General features: G+C 41.1%; 1 protein-coding gene across 1 annotated transcript in view; it reads right to left on the reverse strand.

Moving 5' to 3' along the window:
* Positions 1 to 1,092: 1,092 nt before the first annotated feature.
* Positions 1,093 to 22,793, reverse strand: part of TPD52 (tumor protein D52) — a 108,870-nt gene continuing 87,169 nt past the window's right edge. The window contains exon 7 of the mRNA XM_042868988.1: positions 1,093 to 1,384. Within this exon, the coding sequence (XP_042724922.1) occupies positions 1,231 to 1,384 (154 nt within the window). The 3' untranslated portion in view covers positions 1,093 to 1,230. The remainder of the gene's footprint in view (positions 1,385 to 22,793) is intronic.

The raw sequence follows: 22,793 nt of genomic DNA on the forward strand, positions 1-22,793 counted from the left end.
TAGAGGAATCAGGAAGAATCAAACTACTTGGCAACTGAGGCTGTGGAACTAGATACAAAAAGCTTTGCTTTCCCTTCTCCATTCATATGCTATTAAATGAAAGAAGAAACGAAGACAACCTTTAAAGAAAATACAATGCTTTTGGAAAAGATTTCTAAACAGATTACAGCCTTTGTGTCCTGAATTTTCCTGGACCACAAGAACAGTTCTGGAGTTTGGGAGGCAAAGCTGACCACCAGGCCAGCTACAATTTAACTGAATGACTCCCAGCCTCTGCTTTCTGATGCCATCTCATCCAAGTTTCCCTCAGATCTCGACAATGAAAGAGGTACCTTTCATTGCAGTTGCAGCAGCACGCTGCTGGCTCTCTGCTATTCTGCCTGTCTGGGGACCCCTTCTCTTTCCTGACGTGACTGAAATACCATTCAGTGGTTATGTTGTAAAACTGACCTGACCTCAGCACATCTGCTAGGATCTATACGCATCTATACGCAGCTATACACATCTATACACATCTATACAGATTGCAAATGACTGTGCAGAATTCAGACCTAAGTACACCAGAAATCAAAAATGGTCTGATACCAAAACCATAGCATGGTTCTTTCTTTGTGCATTCAAATACTCATTATATTTACCTTAAATATACTTGCAGAAATCTAAGGCATTCAGCCTACTATGTTGAAATGTTGTTTGGCCTTTTTATTTTTTTCAGTTTACATTAACAACCAGAGAAAATTTACTAACATGCCTTGGAAATGAGAAAACAAATTAAAGCAATGAATAACCTCTATTCCTTCATGCAAATGGAGATAAAATAACGATGTAATATAACGAAGACAAAGACTAATATCTGCAGTAAATATCCTACACTGTAACTTGGAAATGAGGAACCCTTAACACTGTTCTGCATGAAGCACCAGGAAGGAGCTCAGCAACAGGAAGCACGATGCCTCAGATCAACATCCATTTGGGATGAGAAGACTAACATTCAACTAATATTATCTGAAGAGATTTAGTTAATGTTCCACATTTAAATGCAAAGGCAAATAGCTAGAAAGATGAGTGAATAAAAAATGAGCAAGAATCGGGTACAATGTGCTCATTGTCTTTTATTGATCTCACTATTTACATAACCAACCGGAAAGAAACTTTTTGCTCCTCTCCCAAGGGTACATTTCATTTGTATAATTTGCTCTAAAGCACAAAGTAGATTTATTTACATGAAATTTACTCCTTTTGCTTTGTTTGCTTGCTTTCCACGAGCCCTAAAAGCACCGCGTCAGCTTCCAACAAAGTCGTATCAGTCGTTGCACCCAGGAACCGAGATGTGAGTTCAAGATCCAGCAGTCTCAGACGCACTCGGGATCCTCTCTGATACTTGCTGCAAAGAAAAGGGAGAAGATGAAAAAGCTAAGTTTTGTTAAGTAAGGGTCTTCATCTCCTTACAGCTGCTCTCCTGCCCGCAGACTGAAGTAGCAGCCCCATAGCAAACACTATGTTGTAATGGAACTGAAGTCCGAACCAAAATGCATCAGCACTAAAAGACTGAATTTCTGGTGTAAAGATAAACTAAACACGGAGTTTCTCAAAAACATTGGTGTTTAGTTGTATGTCTCTTTTCCTTTCATGCATACAGTCTTCGTCAAGGCTCACCTGCCACTGAAACTGTTTTCACCAAGAGGAAAGACAAATAGTAGATGGAAAAGCTTTATATACTCAGTGATAGAAAAATTAAGTTGATACACAATAATAACTGTGCAGGAATCTGCTGGGACTTACTTGGTAACATTGCAGAGTCTCTCTTCCTTGACGTAATCCTGCCCAAGGAAGAGAAGACACTACCAAATCCGACTGAAGAGCAGTTATTGTAGAGGAAATTGTGTTTTCTATCAGGTATTTCACTTTACTATCTGGTATCATGCATACAATTATCTGCAGGGCAACACATCATTGAAGGGGAGGACAAGTCATCATTAGGTCAGTGGTGACACTGCTATTATCAGCTAATTTTTCTAACTTTGGACCTCAGGCAAGAAAATTTCTTGTCACAGTCTCTCTTCTAAAGCTGAACCCCACAACTATTGCCCTGCCTACACAGTTGTGTTTTCTTTTTTTTCTCCTTTTGTTTGCCCTTTAAGTCACAGAATTATAGAATGCACTGTGTTGGAAGGGACCCACAAGGATCACAGAGTCCAACTGCTGGCTCCACACAGCACCACTCAAAAATCAAACCCTATATATGAGAGCAATGTCCAAACACTCCCTGAACTCCGGCACTCAATGCCGTGCCCACTGCCCTGTGCAGCCCGTTCCATGCCCACCACCCCCCAGTGCAGCCCCTGTCCCTGACCCCCACCCTCCCTGCCCTGACGCAGCTCCATGCCGTTCCCTGGGGCCCTGTCGCTGTCACACAGAGCAGAGCTCAGCGCTGCCCCTGCGTTCCACCCAACACACTTGAAACACCACCTACTTTCTTAAAAAAAACCCATAAAATTGGAGACATTTATTTGCCCAAAATGTGAGTAAAAACTGCCATGGTGAAGATATGGCAGAGCTACCAAAGCCAGAGAATGTTTTATGAGGGGTTTGATCAATTCTATCCCTTTGTCTGTTTGCATTTCAAAAGAGAACAGTTTCACAAGTGATTGTAATAATCCATGAAAGCTAGCATGTGACATTTAAGAATCATAATACAGAGGCAAATCAAAAAAAGACAATGCGTAAGACCCATAAGGATGGAAAGTACCTGCCAGGATTTGCTGGGCTCATTTAAAAGAGAATGTTCCCCAAAGACGTCAGGATGTTTTGCGATAAGGTGGAGGAAGAGAAAAGATTCTCAATACTTCCTGCAGCCAATGTCTGAAGAGCCTTAAATGAAGATAACTGCTGGCTAGTGATTTGTACTATTTGGGAAAATGGGCAAAATCTGTAGAAAATTCTCTAGTATTAATCCAAACTCTACCTTCTTTGACAGCTGCTGGCTAGATGGGGTGCCTTAACATCCAACTGTCAGGCTACCCTGGTCCCTAATACTATCTTTGGCACAGATAACCACACCTGTCTGCCTTCATCACTGAGTGTGAGTAGTGGATGAAGCATGAGAGAAGGCAAACAGCCTAGAAATGAAGGAGACTGTATATAAAGACAATACAAGATTCACTGAAAAGTAGATGGTACATGAAATTATTAAAGCTTGAGTGACACTACATAGAGGGCCATGAACTACAGCATTCTGAGCTGTTTTTGGAAGACAAGGATATGTTTCCAACCAACTGAAACTTAATACTAGAAGTAGTGGGCTTGTGACAAATGTTAAGAGACCAGTAACCCCTCTGCCTTTTGCCTTCTCCCTTCTACAGGGAAAGCAGCTCACCAACAGTGTAAAGTAGATGCAGTTGTGAAACTGTTCAGAGTCCAACACTTTTCTAAGCAATATTGAAGTGAATGAGGCTTAGAATGGAATTGGACATCCTCACTATATTTGGCAGTGCAAAGCAAGGAAGACACTGAGTTACATATCTTTAACTGGAATACAAAACATTACTTTCATCATTCAACAGCTCCTTTTGGTCTGTTTGCTAGTCTATAGGAGTGCTTCACAGAATAGATGGAATTATTTTATTCTTATCAAAACTTTAAAAGTGCTATTCAGAAACAGAAAAGCCAATGAAGGAAAGCTGTGCAGAAACTGTGCTTCTCAGAATTCATAAATAAATTAGATTTAATAAAACATATTAAGCACGACACCCCCATTTTAGTATTACAAAAATTTTGTTGTACAGTTTATACAGGACTCTCCTCAAGTTTTCAGACATGACTTCTGCATATATCTGTAAGGAAAATCCAAGCAACTCTACTTTTGTAAAAAACACTACAATCCAAATAACTTCAATCATGCTAAACTCATCTATTAAAGAACATTCTCCAGTCACAGCACATCTGATTACAGAGATCCTGAAGAACATCACTTTAAGGAGCTGACACAGTTGCCAATTTGTGTGAATATAAACATTTAGGTTTATGACAGATGTCCCCTAGAGCTAAAGCGCTTTAGAATAAACAAGAAGCTGTAGATAAATAGAAGAGTGATACAACTTGCAGTGGTGGTCTATCCACCACATTTAGGACAAGATGAAATGATAGGCTGCTCTATGCAGAGTAATCATATTCTATCCACGAAGGTATTTATCCTAAAACAGATAAAACTAGACTACATTTAAAGCAGATGCTTTAAGCAGGACCCAGAAACAACAGCAGGCATTTCATTATTTTCAGAAACTGCATCCTAGTAGACACAGAACACCAACATAAAAGGAAAGAAGCTGTCTACTCCATTCTGCAAAAGGACTTGCTTTGTTCTTGAGTAACAGTGCTGGCATTCAAGACCATCCTATCTCATGACCATGGGCAGGAACCACTGACCATCGCCCAACCCCCACGCGTGGAGCTTGTCAAGGATGCACATGTTTTTCCTCTACTACTTCACAGAGGCAGGTGAAAGCATTAAATTCACTTTGAAGCAAAGAAAATTTGCTTGCATATATATGTATATGCAAGGTATGGTACTATGCTAAAAAATTCTTTTTCAAGTAGTCAAATCTTTCTCTACTTCCATATGTCTTTTTTATAAAACAGTCGTCAGAAGAGAATGACGGAACTCAATTCATGGAGACAAAGCACGTGGGACAGGTATTTCATTCGGACCCTTATATCCTACAACACTTCTACACGTAACACGCATCCACATGAGAAAGCATTTCTTTTCTCTGCTTCCTCCTAAATGGCACTATCCCAGAGCACAGCTGTTCTCTGAATCCCCTCGCTATCAATCATACTTTATCAACTCCTAACCACCTAGGAGCAGCTTCTTTTTAAAAACAATACCCAATTTTCTTGCACAGACATACTCCAAAATATAAACAGACACTGAGAGCTTAAAGCCAACCTATTCTTCTCCACTAATAACCCTTTCCTCACAAGAGCTATCATCTTTAACTCTTTGAGAACAGCTTTTGAGTCAGTTGTGGCTGGAGATACTCCAGCTAGCACCCAGCCTGAGGTAGGAACTCACCATGGCTGGTACCAAGCCACGATCCCGACCCAGGCCAGCAGTGGTAGTGATGTGGGCACCCATTTGAAGTACTCACCAGAAACCTTCACCTGAAATTAAGCCATGGATCAAAGCGTTCCAAAAAGCTTTCTGTAGTTTGAACAAGTACACGCAGGCTTCTCTCCATCTGTTTTGGAGTGGGCAAAATGCTGGGAATAAAGGCACACTTCTCCTCAAGTGTCCATTTACAGAGTATGACTTAAGTTGGAGGTCACTCAAATAATTGTTTCAGTGCTTTTTCTTTAGACTGTCATGGAGAAGAAATTTGAGAACCGAGTAGAAAAATCTTCTTTGAACAATAAGTCTGTGCAACCATACATCACTGACGTATTAAATATGTAGGAGCGGTGACAAAATGCACAGTGGAGCTTTGACAGCACTGCTTACACTCCTTAAAGACACTTTAAAAGCAAATTAAAAAATAAACATTTATGGCCTTTTATTCCATTGAAAGTAGCGTGGGTTTTTTTTCCCCTGACAGTGCAGAAGTAGCACAGTGTGTGTTTTCAAACCCAAGCAACATGGCAGCTTCCTTGTGACTAACTACAGCTCTTTTATGGCCACCTGGCCCTTACCCTAATCCTTTCCTCTTTCCACTGAAGCTTTACATCTCTTAAAATGTTAATAAATTAAAGGAAACATCCCCCAAGCCCCAGGACTCTTCACTCAAGACTTTCAGCTTATAATTTTCACAAAGTAAGTCATTTTAATATGTCCCCTTAAAACATATTTATAAACTACCATGACAAGAAATAAAAAGATGTATCTTTACACCATGAGATTGAAGGGGGAGGGTATGGCATGGCTTATTTCAGCTCTTGCTAACTTTCAAGAAGCCTGGGGAAGGAAATGTTATTTTTTAATATCAAAGTCATTTCTAGCTACAGCAAAGGAGTTAACTTAGAAAGCAATGAGCATGTGAAAATAAGGAGACTGTAACTGAAAAATATTTTTTATCGTAATTATACCGTTTGCTACCAGGAAAATGGGAGAGCAGCTTTGCAGGTATGCAGTTTCACGTTGAGGAAGCATCCTCATTACTAAACAGCATCAAGAATTTTATTCACACACTAAATTATAGGTGCAAACATTAAAGTGTTTTGTTGAACTATCCAATATTTAATATTGCGTGTGATCTCAAATTAGCAAGCAGTCCTTTTTCCATTAAAACTACTCAAGTTATTATTTTAAAGTTCAAAGCAACAAACGTTTTGTTCTGGGGAAAGGTGCTTCACAAAGAATACAGTTACAGCAATGGCTGAGTCCCACGGGGTCTTCCCTACTATTTCTCATTTTAAACATTCACTCACAGGTATCCTCTGTTCCATGTCATGAAAATGCAGGGCTGCAATTTTGAAACACAGAGGATTTTAGCTTACATTCCTTCTATTTTACTGCTGTTTTTCAATTTCCATCACTTTCTTTTGGAACGGTAAGTGGTGGAATTCAAAGCTAAACGAAATATTTAGGGTGCACTACAACCATTTTTGCCCACCATCCATTCTTCCACATCACCCACCCCACTTCACAAGCCTGCCTGTCTGAAGGGAACAGGAAAACAGCTATTAAACCTGCCCTATACTGAAGGCATTGATTTTTGTTTGTTTTTAACATTTCCTGATACATTCTAGCTTTCCAAAAGTGAAATCAAAAGAATTACCTTCCTTGTAAAATGTATTTTAAAATGCACTTCATATCACGTCAGAGATGAATGCCACAACCTTTTCTCTATGGCAAGTGAGGCAAGTTTTGACAAAAGAAACTTGCAAAAGGTGGCTGCTGTCATCTGAGAATGTGTATCATGTACAGTTATGGTTTCATGAAATAATTTATGCCAGTTACTTTGTCAGTCTATAACATGAAATGAATCTTTTAATTTGAGAGGAAACATCACTCCAAAACAATAGAACTAAAGAAATCTGAGTCTTTCACTCAGATGGTTACATTTTTTCTCTTGTTTAAACTATGTAATGAACTATTGTGATTAAAAAAAAAAAAATCATAACTTATAAAATGCTAAAAAGTAAAGATTATTGTACGCTTTGGTGCAATAAATATACTAAGTTAGACTACAAAATATTAAAAACCATAGCTCTTCATGCTTCTAGGCACCAGAAGTTCAGCAAACTGCTTAGAAGATGAAAGAAGGAATCCAGGAAAAAGATTCCACAAAGCATGCTCTAGCAGACACTCTTCTGTCCACCTTTCTGCAACTGATCCCCATCACAGTTTCTGTCCCTTTCCTCCCCCATGCTGGGACTACTCTTCATATTCTAAGTCTTCAGCCCTCCAAATCGCAACCAGTTTCCACAAGTCTGATTTTTGTTCTCTCCATCTGTGCAATCTTGATCTTTCTCTTTTCCTACACTCACTCACTGTTTCCCTAACCACGTCCTCATCTGATCCTGTCTCCCTAGGATCCCTGACCAAGTGTTCTTCTGTCCTGAGATGAACTATGAGGTATTTTCTCCGGTCCTCTCTTACTTTGCATCCTCTTCTTCTTTTTCTTACAATGCTTCTCAGTTTTCTCAGCCAATTCCAGTCCCATTGCACCAGCAATCCTGACAGGTCTCTCATAAGGGATTAAAAACAGTGGGTTTTGATGAACCAGACAGACACTGTTTTTTGATAATTCAAATCAGGCTGTTTTTCCCCCTCTTTCTGGGTAATGACACAAGCTATGGGAACAATGGCACTGCATTTAAAAACTTGCTCAACCTTTGCTCAACCCTCAAGGTTTGTACAGCATGGAGAAGCTGACACACAGGAAAAACATCGGCAAGCCAGGATAATTCTTGTACTGTCAGCAGGTTTTTGCAGACACATCTTCCAATGCTGCTCCCATCTGAGCTGATAGTAAGTAACTCCCACACCCTTTCTTTGTCTTTAAAGTCCACTGTCGCTATAAACCAGATCGACTTTCTCCTGGGAGAAGCTTGATGCAAAAGATGGGTGAAGAAGTTAGAATGGCTTACTGGTGGCAGAGCTCTCACATAGAAAATGGAGTTGCTGAACAGTTGAAAGAGATACCTGAATCTCCAGTTGCATGTGAATCCAACTTTATAGATGGGAGAGGGGCTAAAGAAGGGGGAAGTTTGGGCACTAATGATCTTGAGGCCTCTATGAAGGGAAAATACTCAGAGAAATACTGGGAGGTGGGAGTGGTGTCTGGAGGAGGTGCAAGCTGAGGAGTACAACTTTGGAGAATGAGAGCGATGTCTTCGGAGAATACTGGGTTAGTAAGAACTGCTGTGTCTGAGAGAAAGCAGAGAGGAATGGATGGAGCTACCACTTGGTTCTCCTTCATCAAGCAGCTATGGCCACATGCTGAGGACTGCTCTTTGCCAAAGGACTGCTGGAAAGTACCAGCCTCTTTCGTGAAGCTCCCTATTCCCATGTCTTGCCCAGCTCTCTCTTTGGCTGTCGGGACCAACATAATAGCACCATCCATAACAACTACCCTCTGGCTTGCTCAGTCCCTTTTACCATGACTTACACACTTACACAACAGCTGGTCTGTAAGAGGCAGACTGCACAGACGTACCCGAGTCACTCAAAAAAGAAGGAACAGAAGATTTTAGCTATGGATATCTGACAGCATTAACGTCGTGGTAAAAGTCTGAGAAAACTGACAATAGGAAAATGGGATCATGAAGGGAGAAAGTACTGCTCTAACAACAGACTATAAGCCTCACAATTTTCACTGCACACAAATTATCCTGAAGCATCACGGAGTGTGCAGGTCTTGAATGCATACCTGCATTTAAATACAAGAGAACACTACTCACATTTAAACATGCTAAGTAACACTTTCTAAAGTTTCAATTACTTGTTAGTGTTCCTTTAATCCGAATGTCTCAAGAACAATCTCGGCTACTTAGATTATGAATAAACAATACAAATACAGAACAGATTTTCTGATGAAAAAGAGGTCATGATGCTCCTGTAAAAGGGACATTTTCAGATTCCGTCAGGAACATTTCTTTGCATGCTAACACTTGCATTATTCATTCAAATGCCTTCACAGTTAATAAAAGCCTATTCAGAGACAACATGAAAATCTTACTGGGGAGTGGCACCTTATAAATACGAATGCTTTGACACTGTCAGTTCAATTTTCAAGAACTGGCAAGGAAGAGTGCGAAGCACGGGGTAAAAATACTTATAAAAACCAGCAGAATGCCATGCAGCTGTCTCAGAAAACCCAGTATTTGATGGCTTCTCTTTCTGCTAAAAACAACTACTATAAGAGAAATAGAGATGGAGAGGGGCAGTTTTGCAAAAGGTATGTTTCAGATTTAAAAAAAAATGTATTTCACAAAGCACAGAACAAGCAAACATAAAAATATCTGTGAAGAGCACTGTGGGTCCAAACAGGACTATTATGATGCTGGCAAGAGTGAGAACTGACTGCTAGGGCAGCTTCTAGAAATACTAAAAGGAGGAAAAACTTTAAGAAACAGTGGGAAACAAGGTATGGCTAGACATAATTAAAACATTAGAAATAACAAAGATCATCATAAAGCTATGATGTCTGAGGCTAAGGACATACAGATCACACCACTGAGTGTAACTATCAAAGGAAACTAAGAAAGTACAGCAGAAAGTTAGTTTTGAAGGCAATAAAGAAGAAGTGGACAGCTGGATATGTCAAAAGAAATATCAAGAGACATGGAGGGACAATTGGAAGTTGCAAACTGGAAGCACACAAGGAGAAACTTCCAGGAAAGAAGCTGTGTCACTAGGTCCACCACCAAGATGTGCATTGGGTTCCTGAAACAGAAAGGAGCAGAACAATGCTAAGGGGAAGAAAAAAATATCTTCCCTATCTACCTGATCTATGTGATCTCAAAGAATATGACTTGGTAAAAACCAGTCAGGAGTATGTACTTGAGCTGTTTAAGGCATTACTGGATGCTATCCTCTGGGAAGCTTAGGGACAAAGGAATGGAGCAGAGCATTTATCATGGTCTCTTATGACTTCATTATCTCAAAATTGGAAAAATATGGATTTGAAGGGTGGACTACTCAGTGAATAAGCTAGGAGGTTGTGGTCAATGGCTCTATGCTCAGGTGGAGGCTGGTTGATGAGCAGTGTCCCCCAGGGGTCCATGCTGGGACAGGTGCTCTTCAAAATCAGTGACACAGAACAATGGCATCAAGTGCACCCTTAGCAGGTTTGCTGATGACATCAAGCTGAGAAGGGCAGTTGATACAAGAGAAGGAATGGATGCCATCCAGATGGACTTGGACACGCTTGAAAAGTGGGGCAATGTGAACCTAATGAGTTCAATAAAGCCAAGTGCAAGGTGCTTCGTCAGGGCAATCCCAGATACAACTACAGACTGGGAGAAGAATTCATTGAGAGCAGACCTGCAAATAAGGACTTGGGGGTCCTGACGGATGAAAAGTTGAACATAAGCCAGCAGTGTGCTCTTTCAGCCCAGAAGCCGACTGTATCCTGGACTGCATCAAAAGAGGGGTGGTCAGGAAGGCGAGGGAGGTGATTGTCTCTCTCTGCCTTGTGAGCTCCCACCTGGAGCAATGCATTCAGGCTGGGGGCTCCCAGTATGAGAAAGACTCAAAGGTGTTGGAGCAAGTCCAGAGGAGGCCCCAAGAAAGGCTAAGGGGACTGGGCTTGTTCATCCTGACTCTGGGGAGACTTCATTGCAGACTTTCAGTGTTTAAAAGGAGCTTATAAACAAGACGTAGACTGACTTTTACACGTTCTGATAGTGACAGGACAAGCAAGTTTTAAACTGGGAGATTCAGATGAGATATTAGGAAGTTATTTTTTACTGAGAGGGTAGTGAGGCACAGGAACAGGCTGCTCAGAGAACCTATGGATGTCCCACCTTGGAGGCATTCAAGACCAGGTTAGATGGGACCCTGGGCAGCCTGATCTAGCAGTTAGCAACCCTGTCCATGGAGGGGGGGCTAGAACTTGATGGTCTTTAGTGTCACTTCAACCCACACCAATTTATGATTCTATGACTCTATGATATTTTGATACTATGATACTTTATGTGTCTTCTGATCAACAAACACTGATAAATTCTCATTAAGGTGATATACAAAGACAAACTGAGAAAACAAGTAACTAATGAGGTTTTGGGTTTTTGTTGTTTTTGTTTTTTAATAGCCGTGAAACAATTAAAGCTCCATAGGAAAAAAATGAATCATTTCATCTTTTTCAACAGTGAAGAATCCAAAGATAGATAGTTAAAAATATCTGGGTAAAAAGGAAAAAATAGCTTCTGTTGTTAGAGGAACAAATTGAGAAGCAAAATTAGTACAGGTCTTTGCAGAGTCAGATAACCTTATCCGCCACAGCCCTGTCTCCAAACTCTCTTGGGAAGCAGCTTCCTCAAGGATTTTGAACAGTTTTGAAGTGGAGACAAATGTAATTTTCTCCATCCACCTCATCCGTGTGATCTTTCAACTGGAGCTGCGTAAGCCTACATTTCAAACCAAAACGTATTTACTGTATTTAGAACTGCCAGCCAGAACAGAAAAAGTCATGACAAATCTGTGCATATTTCAGCAACTCCCAAAGAACGGGGTTCTCTGACAGGCTGTAGCGAAAGAAACAATTTGAAATATTTCCTTTTCTATGAAAACTAAGGCAAACACTTAATGTTATTTGTTTCTTATTTTAAGACATTTTCTCAGAACTGTTATATGGAAGACCCTGAATAGATGTCCTAAAAACAGTTTCAGAGAAGGCACATATAGTTTCAGCTCTTTGTACAATTAAATAATTAAGACCTGAAAGCACATCAGCTATACCTGCAGAGTCAGACCGTTTTTGTCAGTTCATCAAATTAGGCTGTTAAAACAACTACTCAGTGCACCAGCATTGCTGCACATGCTTGGGACAAACTCGTGACCATCCAAACCATGCCAACCATACCTTGTGAGCCTGCTTGCCAAGGAGAGAGTGTTATTAGCCGGGCTTGGCTCAAACAATTCACTGCCCACAAAGCTACTTTAATGTACTGTCTCTACTGGGAAAAAAAAACACAGTAATCCAACAATACATTACGATACTTTCCCATCACTGCAGCAGTTCCCACCACAGGCAACACTTTGTCTCCAACAAAGAAGCCTCACATTCTGCATCTGCAAAAAAACCTATCCATACTGTAGGGATGCCAAGAGGAACATCTGTGTGCTCAGAACTACACAAAACTGGCTTTTTGTGTGCGTGTGCCCGTGTGAAAGAGCCGGGGGTGGGAGCGCGCAGACAATAGCTCGTGTGACTGCCTGGTAAGGAAATGCTCTTTCATTCCCTTCCTCCCTCCTTTAATTTATTTTTTAATCTGAACAAGGGAGTCAAACAGCCACTGCAGCTATCAACTACTTCTCCAAGCCTAAGGAAAAGGGTTAAGTTTTTCCCACATTACTGGTTTTAGCTTGGGCTTACTTTCACCATAAAGGATTTCTTTACATGCTAAGCATATAATCTGAGGATTCTGGGTCTAATTTTCCATTTAGCACTAATTATTACAGCTGTACTTATTAAATGCTGAAGTACAGACAGTAAAATGTCTCCCACAGTATCTCTGTCTCCTGTAACATCCTTGTAGGTAAGCTTAGAAAGGAGTCTGGGATAAATGAGTGGAAAGTGAGGTGGACTGAGAACTGGCTGACTGGCAAAACTCAAAGGGCACAGGTCTGGTAGGAGGCCTGTAACTAGCAGTGCTCACCAGGGGGTGGTACCAGATCCAGTCTTGCTCAACACCTTCATCAATGACATGGATAGAGGGATAGAGTCCGCCCTCAGAAAGTTTGCTAAGGATATGAAGCTGGGAGGAATGTCTGGTATTCAGCAACACCTGGTCAGGCTGGAGAGCTGGGCAGAGAGGAAGTTAATGAGGTACAACTAGGGCACGCGCACAGTCCTACATCTGGGGAAGAATAACCACATGCATCAGTACAAGTTAGGGGATGACCCACTGGAGAGGAGCTCTGCAGAGGACCTGGGTGTCCTGGTGGACATCAGGTTGGCCATGAGCAGCAGTGTGCCCTTGTGGCCAAGAGGGCCAGTGATATGCTGCAGTGCAATAAAAACAGACCAGTAGGCTGAGGGAGGTGATCCTGCCCCTCTACTCTGCCCTGGTGACGGTGTGTCTGGAGTACTGTGTCAAGTCCTGGGCTCCTCAGTTCAAAATAGGAAAATTCTAAGGAGTCCAGCAGAGAGCCACAAAGATGACTAGGGCCTGGAGCATCTCCCTTATGAGGAAAAGCTGAGAGACCTGGGACTGCTCAGCCTGGAGAAGACTGAGGGAGGATCCTTATCAATGCTTATGAATATCTAAGAGGTGGGGGTCAAGTGGATGGGGCCAGGCTCTACAGCGGTGCCCATTAACAGAACAAGGGGCAATGGGCACAAAATGGAACACACAAGATTCCACACAAACTTGAAGAAAAACTTCTTTACTGTGAGGGTGAGAGAGCACGGGAACAAGATGCTCAGAGAGGTTATGGAGTCTCCTCTGGAGATAGCCAAAACTCACCTGAATGCTTTCCTGTGCTTTTACTGTAGGGAACCTGCTTTAGCAGAAGAGCTGAACTAGATGAACTCCAGACTTCCAATCCATACATTTCTGTGATTCAGTAATATGGATGCCTTTGATGGCTTTGATCATGAATATAAACAGTGAAATTTAGAAAGAAGAAATAATGAAAGACAACAAAACATATAAATAGTGTTGCCTTTCTGAATGGAGGGGATCAGTCATTTGGGGAGCAGTGCTAGAGAATGTGAGCTAGGAAACGACTCTATCAAGAAATTAAAAGTAGTAAAGCAATGAAAAGCCCAGTGCAAAAACCAACGCTTACAAGAGAGCATCTCTATTTTGTTTCAGTACAGATCTACTTCACCAGCCATTTAAATAACCCAACAATTATTTGCTGATGGACGGAAATATACTGTTTTGTTCCTCATTTAAAAGCATCCCCCAGTGGTGTGCATTTTTGAAGCAGTGACATTTAAAGATGTTCAAATTCCAGGCTACGTATGAAAACGAGAAGGAACTCAAAGTTTCTCTGGAGCTACAGTTACTAATGCCATATCCTCCTCTGCTTCCTGCCTGCGTGGTGCAATCCCAGAGCTCAACAGATATCAGTAACTCTGCCTGTTTCATGCCTCACCTTTAATGCCAGCATTGTCTCCAAAACCGGGAGCAAGTGGCCCAGGGAATCAATTAGCAGTGACTTATCTGTTTCCCTAAATATTTGTAACTCTTTAACCAAGGGTCTGAAATTACATCTCTCCCTTTGGGGAAAACGGAGACAGGAGATGTAAATCTGGAGCGGTGCTCAGCCTTTCAGTCAGCCCCCAAAGTGGCTCACCTGGCAGGGAACGTGCTCAGGCCTGAAACCAGTGCATGTGTGATGGGGGCCCAGTGACAGTGTGGAACCACGCAGGTGTTCCCTGTGCACAGTCTCCAGCAGTTGTGAGATTCTGTGGGTTGGAAAAAAACGCGTATCTCCATTGCAAACACCTTGTAAAAGAGGTGAGTGCAAAGAAGGAAGTGCAAACTAAGGGCTTGTTTAGATAAACACAATTGAATGTGTGAATGCCCCATCCATGTTGTGGATGCCTCATGCCTGGTTGCATTCAAGGCCAGGCTGGATGTGGCTCTGGGCAGCCTGGTCTGGTGGTTGGTGACCCTGCACATAGCAGGGGGGTTGGAACTCCATGATCATTGTGGTCCTTTTCAACCCAGGCCATTCTATGATTCTGTGATAAAGTCAGAGCATTTACTTATTCCCACTACTGTGCAAAAGAAAAATGTTTGACCTCTTCCATGCATGAATACGTATTGCCAGAGAAAAATACAAATAATTTAGTATGATCTCTGCAGATATACAGTGGATTTTAATTCCCATTTTGCAGTTTTGAGCGAAACTGATTGATTAAAATAGTCACGAGAACAAGGTAAAAGTGGTTGAAGTTAGTCAAATATGAGGAATACACACCCTTTCTAGGAAATTTCCCACTTTTTCTCATTGTTATTGCCATACCTCCAACCCAATTTGAGAGTGTGACTGTGCTGGGTTTTGAGTAAGTATGCACATAAAAACACCAAATCCTACAGTATTTCCCCCTAGCAGCCCCCCCCGGCCCATATCCTGACCTACTGGTGTGGAAAAAAACCCTGCTAAATGCTGTCTCATTTCTCTCTCTGTACATTTTGCAGCCAATCCTTGATAATACACAACAAATATTCAAACCTTGTATCACTATCTTAATTCATTGCTGCAGTTCCTCTGTAGTGCCCTCAATTCCTGACCGTAAGCCCTATTGCCAAACTGTCTGCTATCTAAGGAAGTGAAAGTCCACATCTTTGTATGCAGCAGTTCTGCAAGGTCTGCACTTGGTCCATCAGAAATTATTTTCACTGCATCTCTGAAAGCTTTCCCCAGATCATGTACGAAATCACAGGAATGGACTTAAAGCCTCTCACTAATTTCTCTTTTCTCTATCAAACATCCACACTTCTCAAAGACGTTGAAAAGGCACTTCAACAGTTTCACTTGCTTTTCTAAAAAAGAAAATGTTCTGCAGCAAACAGAAACAGAATGTTTCATTTCGTATTTTCACTTTAAGTTTACAACAAACGAGTTTTGTCTTTCAATCGGTTTTGAAGCTTTTCAGGAACGGAGAGCTAGAAAAATCCTGCTAGCAAATTACTGCAGATTTAGAGCGGAGGCACACATGAACAGAGCAGAATATTGGAAATATTTGCAAAGAGGCTCAAGCACGTTCACCCGTTACCCTTCCACACACTCCTCTAGGTCACACAACCCTTTGTTTTCCAATCTAATCTTTCAGCCTCTTTCTTTATCCAGCTTGCCCTGAAAACCTGCTTATCACCCCGGCACTCCCAGGTGTTGCTCTGCAGAGAGCTGCCATGGAGGCTGCGCACTGGCTTTGCAGTGGGGCATTACCCAACCGCACCGAAGGAGAGTTGCGTACACCTGTAGTCTGATTTTTGTTCTGCTGTGGAAGAAATGGGGATCTTGAAGCCTATGAAGCCTGGACTGCCTCGGTGTACTTATCCAGCATAAATCCGAGCTGCCAGATCTGACCCTTCTCCCAGCTGCTCCTGAGGCCATCCCCATGACACTACAAGCTCTCTGACTGTCAAGCAGGTCAGGGAACTGGATCCCTGTGAAAACTAACCGCAGCAAAAAAAACAAGATCAGTTTCCTTCTGCACCAGCTCCTGACAGCTCTGAATGCAGCTGCACAAGGGAGGCGGCAGTGCCAGCAGCTGAGGCTGATGCCAGCAGCATCCTACCTGCTTCTGCTCACAACTGGAGACTGCGCCATGAAAGGGCTGGAGACTCCTCTGCCTCCCTTTCCGCTACTGAAGAAAACCAAGAAGAATCAGATGGAGAATAGGGGAAAGGACAACACGCTGTGCTGGTCTATCATATTAGCAGGATTCTTTAAAGCAAATGAAATCAATAGAGAATTCACAATTTAGAAGCCTAGAATAAAAAGGATACCTGAAATGTTAGAAACTAGCCTTGCAGTAAAGATGGCTTTTGGTTTAAATGCCAACTTTTTCCTCAAGATTCAGTAATATTAACAAAACAAAGAATTGTTTTGTCTCAATCGATGTTCAAATGAACTTGGTCATTGAAAATGGAGCTGCTTATCACTTTGACCTATCCAAGAATTCAGAGCTTGTGCTTGTATTTGCTAGCAAAAGTAGCAGAGATCTCAAGATTGCTGCTGTACCTTTTACTTCTTAATCTTTTCTTTCTTGTTCCAGAATTTCAGCTCCTACTATTGCTTACATTCTCCTGGAATATGGTAAGACACAATTAATCACGATAACAAAATCCTATCTAACTTGTGAGTAAAACTAATTGTGGTACAGTATTTCTTTTCTATCATCTTATAAGGTGCCTTGCAACTTTCCCACAGTATCGAGTTCCCAGTATAAGCACACACACACAGAGTGCCTAGGTGACAACTCATTCCAACCTAAACCACTTTTTCAAACAAACTTCTCCAAACAATGTATTATCTACATTTTAAGTGGGGGGTGAAACTCTACCACTCTCTCCATAAAAAGGACAGGGAGGCTCATTGTGCTCAACAAAAGATTTAAGGGAAGTATTGACCGTACCAGCAGTCTGCAATACTCTAGGGTGGAAAGAATCGCGCTAGAAATTTTCTCACACTGAGAAAAGAAAAAAACTACCCATAAGAGATTCTGTCTATTAACGAGCCAAACCTATTGCAATACTGTAGTAACTCCAAATAAAAGCATCTACATACTCATTTTAATTGTGCCTGCAGTAAAAACGCTTCTGAGGCCCATGGTGTTAGTTCTAACAAGAAGGAATAACCATGCACAGACAAAAATAGGCATTCAGTCAGCTATCTGTATTCAAAGAGGTCAAATTAATTTTCACTTACGCTTGGGAATAAACTCAGATTACCCAGGTGATAATACACCCACGTAAACCAGAGCATGCTTTAGCAGCAGGAAAGCAGGAACAGGCTGATATTGTTACAGGATAGATGTTCAGTATCTGCCCAGCAGTTTAGCACCTGTAGAACCTGAATGTTGTCAATCCAAAGGCTTCTTTAAGCCCACTGGACTCATACCCCTGTGCATTCTGCCTTAGACACCTCCCACATTTCTCCACTCTACCACTGCCCATACCTGGGGAGTTAAACCAAGCATCAGAAGAAACCCAGGCGAAAGTGGGTTGCTTGAGTGGAAGCTATTTAACCTCAGTACTGATAGATGTGTACAACTAACACATAAAGAAAGTTATTTCAGTTCAAAAGCCAGTACTTATTCTGCTCCTTATTCTGCTCAGTAAGTCTTCAATGGACATACATATATATTTTAATTAATGTTCCTTGCACAACATATGATCAATTTGTTTAGCTTTTCACCTACAGGAAGAACAGTTATATTGTTTAAATAACTGGTCAAGACAAATCACCCTGGTAATACAATGTGACAAAATAGTTAGGTGTAATTAACTAAGCCTTACAGTTTCACTTTTTTGCTCAGGAATCATTTTAATATGTGAAAAGTCAAGCTATTTATTTAGCTTACAGGAGTTTATCAACATACCATATTTACCAGTAACACAGCAAAAAATTGCAAGAATGATGGCTTTGCTTTATTGACTACACTGTCAGACAGCAGTTCAGCTAGAACTACAATTAGTGCTAGATATTTGGAAATCCCTAGCAGGGGACTCAGACCTTCTGTGCCTTGGGCTTGCTCAAATAAGAGCAACGTTTGAAGACAACAGAATCCAGAATCACAGAATCACAGGGGCTGGAAGGCACCGCAAGAGATCAAGTCCAACCCCACTGCTAAAGGAGGTTCCCTACAATAGGTGGCACAGGTAGGCATCCAGATGGGTCTTGAATATCTCCATAGAAGGAGACTCCACAACCTCTCTGGGCAACTACAAAGCTGTTAACTTGTATATTCATTTTGCAATGAACAAACTCTTTTCCTCAAAGCATGTGCGAGGGAATCAAGAAATTAGGAGGAGAGAAGCAGAGAAGACACATCATGAGGTTATTTGTTGTCAGAGCAAGAGCATGGTGAGCCAGAAAATGTGAATTTTCTCAAGCTACAGCTTAGAAAGCTTGTTACTAACTTGTTTTGGAGATAAGATGATTTGATTGATCGCCTCAGATTTTTCCAGTGATTACCTAGCAAATGGAAAGGAATGAGAGCCAAGAAAACACAAATGAAGCTGAGGGAAAAGAATCAATTCTGGGTTATATCAATATTTCACTCAAATGCTTCCCATCTCGCTCCTAATTATTTCACAGTCATTTACAAAAGAAGTTGAGCAGATTATTTTGAAATGGAGCTAATGAACACTTCTCAGCTATCTGGGTCACTTAGAAGGAAACACAAATTCTTGGGAAAAAAGATGGTATGTTATATCCTGTAAATACTATTTACCCTGTACAACCATTTGTTTGGGGAATTTTGAAGTGATTACTGGCACCTATTCTACTGGAAAGCTGGATTTTCTGCTTTCTTTAAAGCGTCTCAAAATGAAGGAGATCTCCAGTCCCACCTTTCACACTAAAGAAGGTCACCGCAGACAAATATTTACCCACTTTGTTTTTAAGAAACTTCGATGAAGGAAAGGGTGTTTTAAACAGCCCCAAGGTAAGCCCTCTCAGAGTTTCACCATCGTAACAGTTGAGTTTGTTTACTTAACATCTAAGATAATTGTCTAAGCAAATTGCCTAAACCAAGCCAACTTTTTTTCTTCTTCCTCCAATGAAGATCAACAGATATGACAAATCTTCTATGTACTGGAAACATCTCAAATACACACATTAAATACTGCTGTCTTGAAATCTTTTTGATAAATACAAATATCTTAGATATCAACACTTCCTTTAATATTTGGTTAATTCTGATATTTATGACATGAAGGAAAGCTGCACGAAAGCTAAGGTGGCAAAAACAAACTTTCAAAAGCAAAAGATGAAATTTAAGGTTCTCCAACACTGCCAATTCTGTTCCTTTGAAATACTCAGGAGTTGGACCTAACATTGCTGGTTTTACTGCTACAGCAACCATATCACTGAGCAGAAAACAAACCAACTTTTCTCAATCCCAGTTCAATTTCTAATCCCCTTCTTCCCCTGAGGAAAGAAGCAATATTACTAGCTGGTGCTCCTGGCTCCAGCAGAAACCACCCTGTGCAAACTCTTTTATCCAACACAGAAATTGAATTTGTTTCCCTCAGAATAAGATCGATGACTGACACATTGATAAAGAGACTGTGAAATGCAGATCATTCTTATTCAGTCTAGGAGAAATAAAACAAAAAAAAAGTTTAGAAATCACTATTTCTTCCTGACTTGCTATCCATCCTCCTGCCCCGGGCTGTAGGACAAGCATTTCTGCTCAGCTCGCATTCGGTCTGGGAGAACAACTGCAAAGACCAAGGGGCACTGAAAGTGCTGGGCATTCTTGGGGATGAGCAGTGCTAAGAAAAGCTGATGCATTTAAAGATCCTGGCATGAAGGACCCAACAAATCCCTGTGTGTGTCCAATCACCATTTCAGCCCAGCCTAAGGGGCTTATCAAGGATTGGTATCAGACACCTCCCTACCTTTTCAGATTTCAAGGTTTTGCCCTGAAGCAGGGCAGGATAACAACTCCCCCAACAATACTCAAGGCCTTGTATTTCTGGGAACATTTGAAATATTTCTACAGTACAGAAAGTAGAACAAATAAATAGCAGACTCAAGAAGAAACAATGATGGATAATTCAATTCCAAACATTCAGAATCTGACGGAACTTTGACAGACCAGAAACAGCGGGTAGAACACAAAGCATAAGGCAGGCTAACTTGGGCAACATCACCATCAATTTTGCCTACATGCTACACACAGATGTATTTATTTAATAATTGCTTGCTAATAATGAACTTCACTGAAGAATCGCTTTGCTATGGGAACAACTGCCTCACATCAAAAGAACCTAATTTGTACATCAAAGTAGAAATTATGCTCAATCATAATGCCAGATGATGTTTCTTTGAATTGCCACCTAAAAAGAGCCTAGGACAAACTTAACTTTTGGCCTGAAGACTTTTGAAAGGAGAATAAATCTTCATTACAGTCAAAGAAATGAAAGAACACACTTTCACTCCGCATATTACAAATACCATCAGAAAGAGGGGAAACTAATTTTAACCATGCAGTGTGAGGAGGTGGGCGTGAAAAAGACAACTCCTTCTTATACATACTCCAAAGCTTCTCAGCAAGATCAAAGGAAGGCATGCCACATTTTCCAAGAGGTGTTTGCTTACATTCCTGAAGCAGCTTATGGTGCACGGGCCTCCTGGGCTCACAGAGAGACGCACTTCCATCAACAGTGGGATTCTGTCAGGCTCTCCTGCGTACTCCTCAAATATCTTCTCTGTTCCACAAGCCTTATGTTGACACTTGTGGTAGACTCAAGATGTCCACATTATTGTACCACTGAAGTCTGATCTGCCTGCTCAAAACGGAATACTGACTTCTTGCTCGCCTTTTCTCTGCTGCTTTCCTCTTTCAAGAACAACTTTGGTGTTTCTCTGATGAATTCTTCTACTTCATTCAGCACTGGCCACAAGTTCTAGTGGTGGGCCCTGTGTAATTTACTGACGATGGCATGGCTTTATGTCACACACAGCACTTCCAGGCTTTCCCTTAATCCCCATTCTTCTTCCGAGCATTTCTTTTTGTGCAACTTCAGAATTTGACAGGATGCAGTTCCATATGGACAAGACCTTCCAAAAATTATGTGTTAGTAGTGACCAGAGCAAATACAGAAGAATGGACAAACCATAATGCAAGCTTTCATTCTTTTTCTGTAAATAAAGGCAGAAGAGAAAGCTCCAAGTTCAAATCCATTTAGGTCATTAAAGCCTGCAGACCTGTATTTAACAAACAGCCAAGCTACAAGCACAGGTGGCAATGACGTACCTTCCATTTTATCTTTACATGTATGCAAACTCCAAAAGAAGTTAAACCTTTTGTGAACAGATTCTAATTGTAAAGTGAAAAAATAATGTTATAAGACCTTAAATTCACTAGAAATCTTCAATTCAACTGGTTAAAATTAAGCAACAAAACCATTTCTGCTTACAAAAAAAATCAAGTCACACAGTCACTTTATCAACAATGTAAACTCATAAAGTGCAGAGGTAGAGAACTTCAATGTACTCAATTACTTCCATTAATTGTTTATACTTCCTAATGAAATCAAACAGTTTTGCAGCCTGAAACAATTTAGCTGAAAGATGAAAAAGCAGGCTGTACCCTCCTTGCTTCGAAGTCCCTCTGCTCTTATTAGCTGCTGCTCATAGGAAACACCCTTCCTCCAGCTGTAAGGACAGTTGAGCAGCTGCCTTCACAACCAATGCCAACTCCACATATTCATACATAAAAGCAGCTGCCTGCCTGCCCATACAGCTGAAGGAGAAGTGCTGGAGGCACAAGCCAGTGTCTAATGCTGGCACTAATTGCAAAGGCAGCTGCTTGATTCATACAGCTGCAGGAAGAGAGCTGGGTATCAAAGTGAGAGGAGAAATGTAGGATGGAATGGCTGAAGCTATGTAATCCTAATTCCCAGAATTTATAAGAGATGCTTGCATCCTTAATCTGTGATCCTTGGCTGCCCATTTGTGAACTGAGGATAAATATGCCTATCCTAAAAAATGAATTCATTTGTGACTGTGAAGCATATCAGGATAACGATATCATACTGATACCAAGAAGAAACAGGGAATTCTATCTTCGCAAACTATCCAAAGAACAGGAAAATATAATGAGCAATTAGGGGGATAAATGTTACGGCATAGCTGTTCATTACAAAAATACCATTCATTCTATGCACTGAACAGCATTAATGACTTAATAAATTCAAGATGAAAATAGAGCATGGAGGTCACCTAAGCACTTTCAACTTCTGAGTGCCAGGTAGATTTTGAAAACAGTTATAACAAATGACAGGGATCTTTCCCCTGTGGTTGATTTCAGGAACATGTGCACGAGAAAGGAGTGCACATATACACAGCATGTACATAGCAGAGAAACATACCTTGGTTTCTCTTTTGTGGCTCAGAGGACATTATGTAGTAGTCTATACTTCCCTGCAGG

This window comes from Lagopus leucura, unplaced genomic scaffold, assembly GCF_019238085.1.
Source record: "Lagopus leucura isolate 7727_CA_CO unplaced genomic scaffold, USGS_WTPT01 Super-Scaffold_100002, whole genome shotgun sequence".
Classification (NCBI taxonomy): domain Eukaryota; kingdom Metazoa; phylum Chordata; class Aves; order Galliformes; family Phasianidae; genus Lagopus; species Lagopus leucura.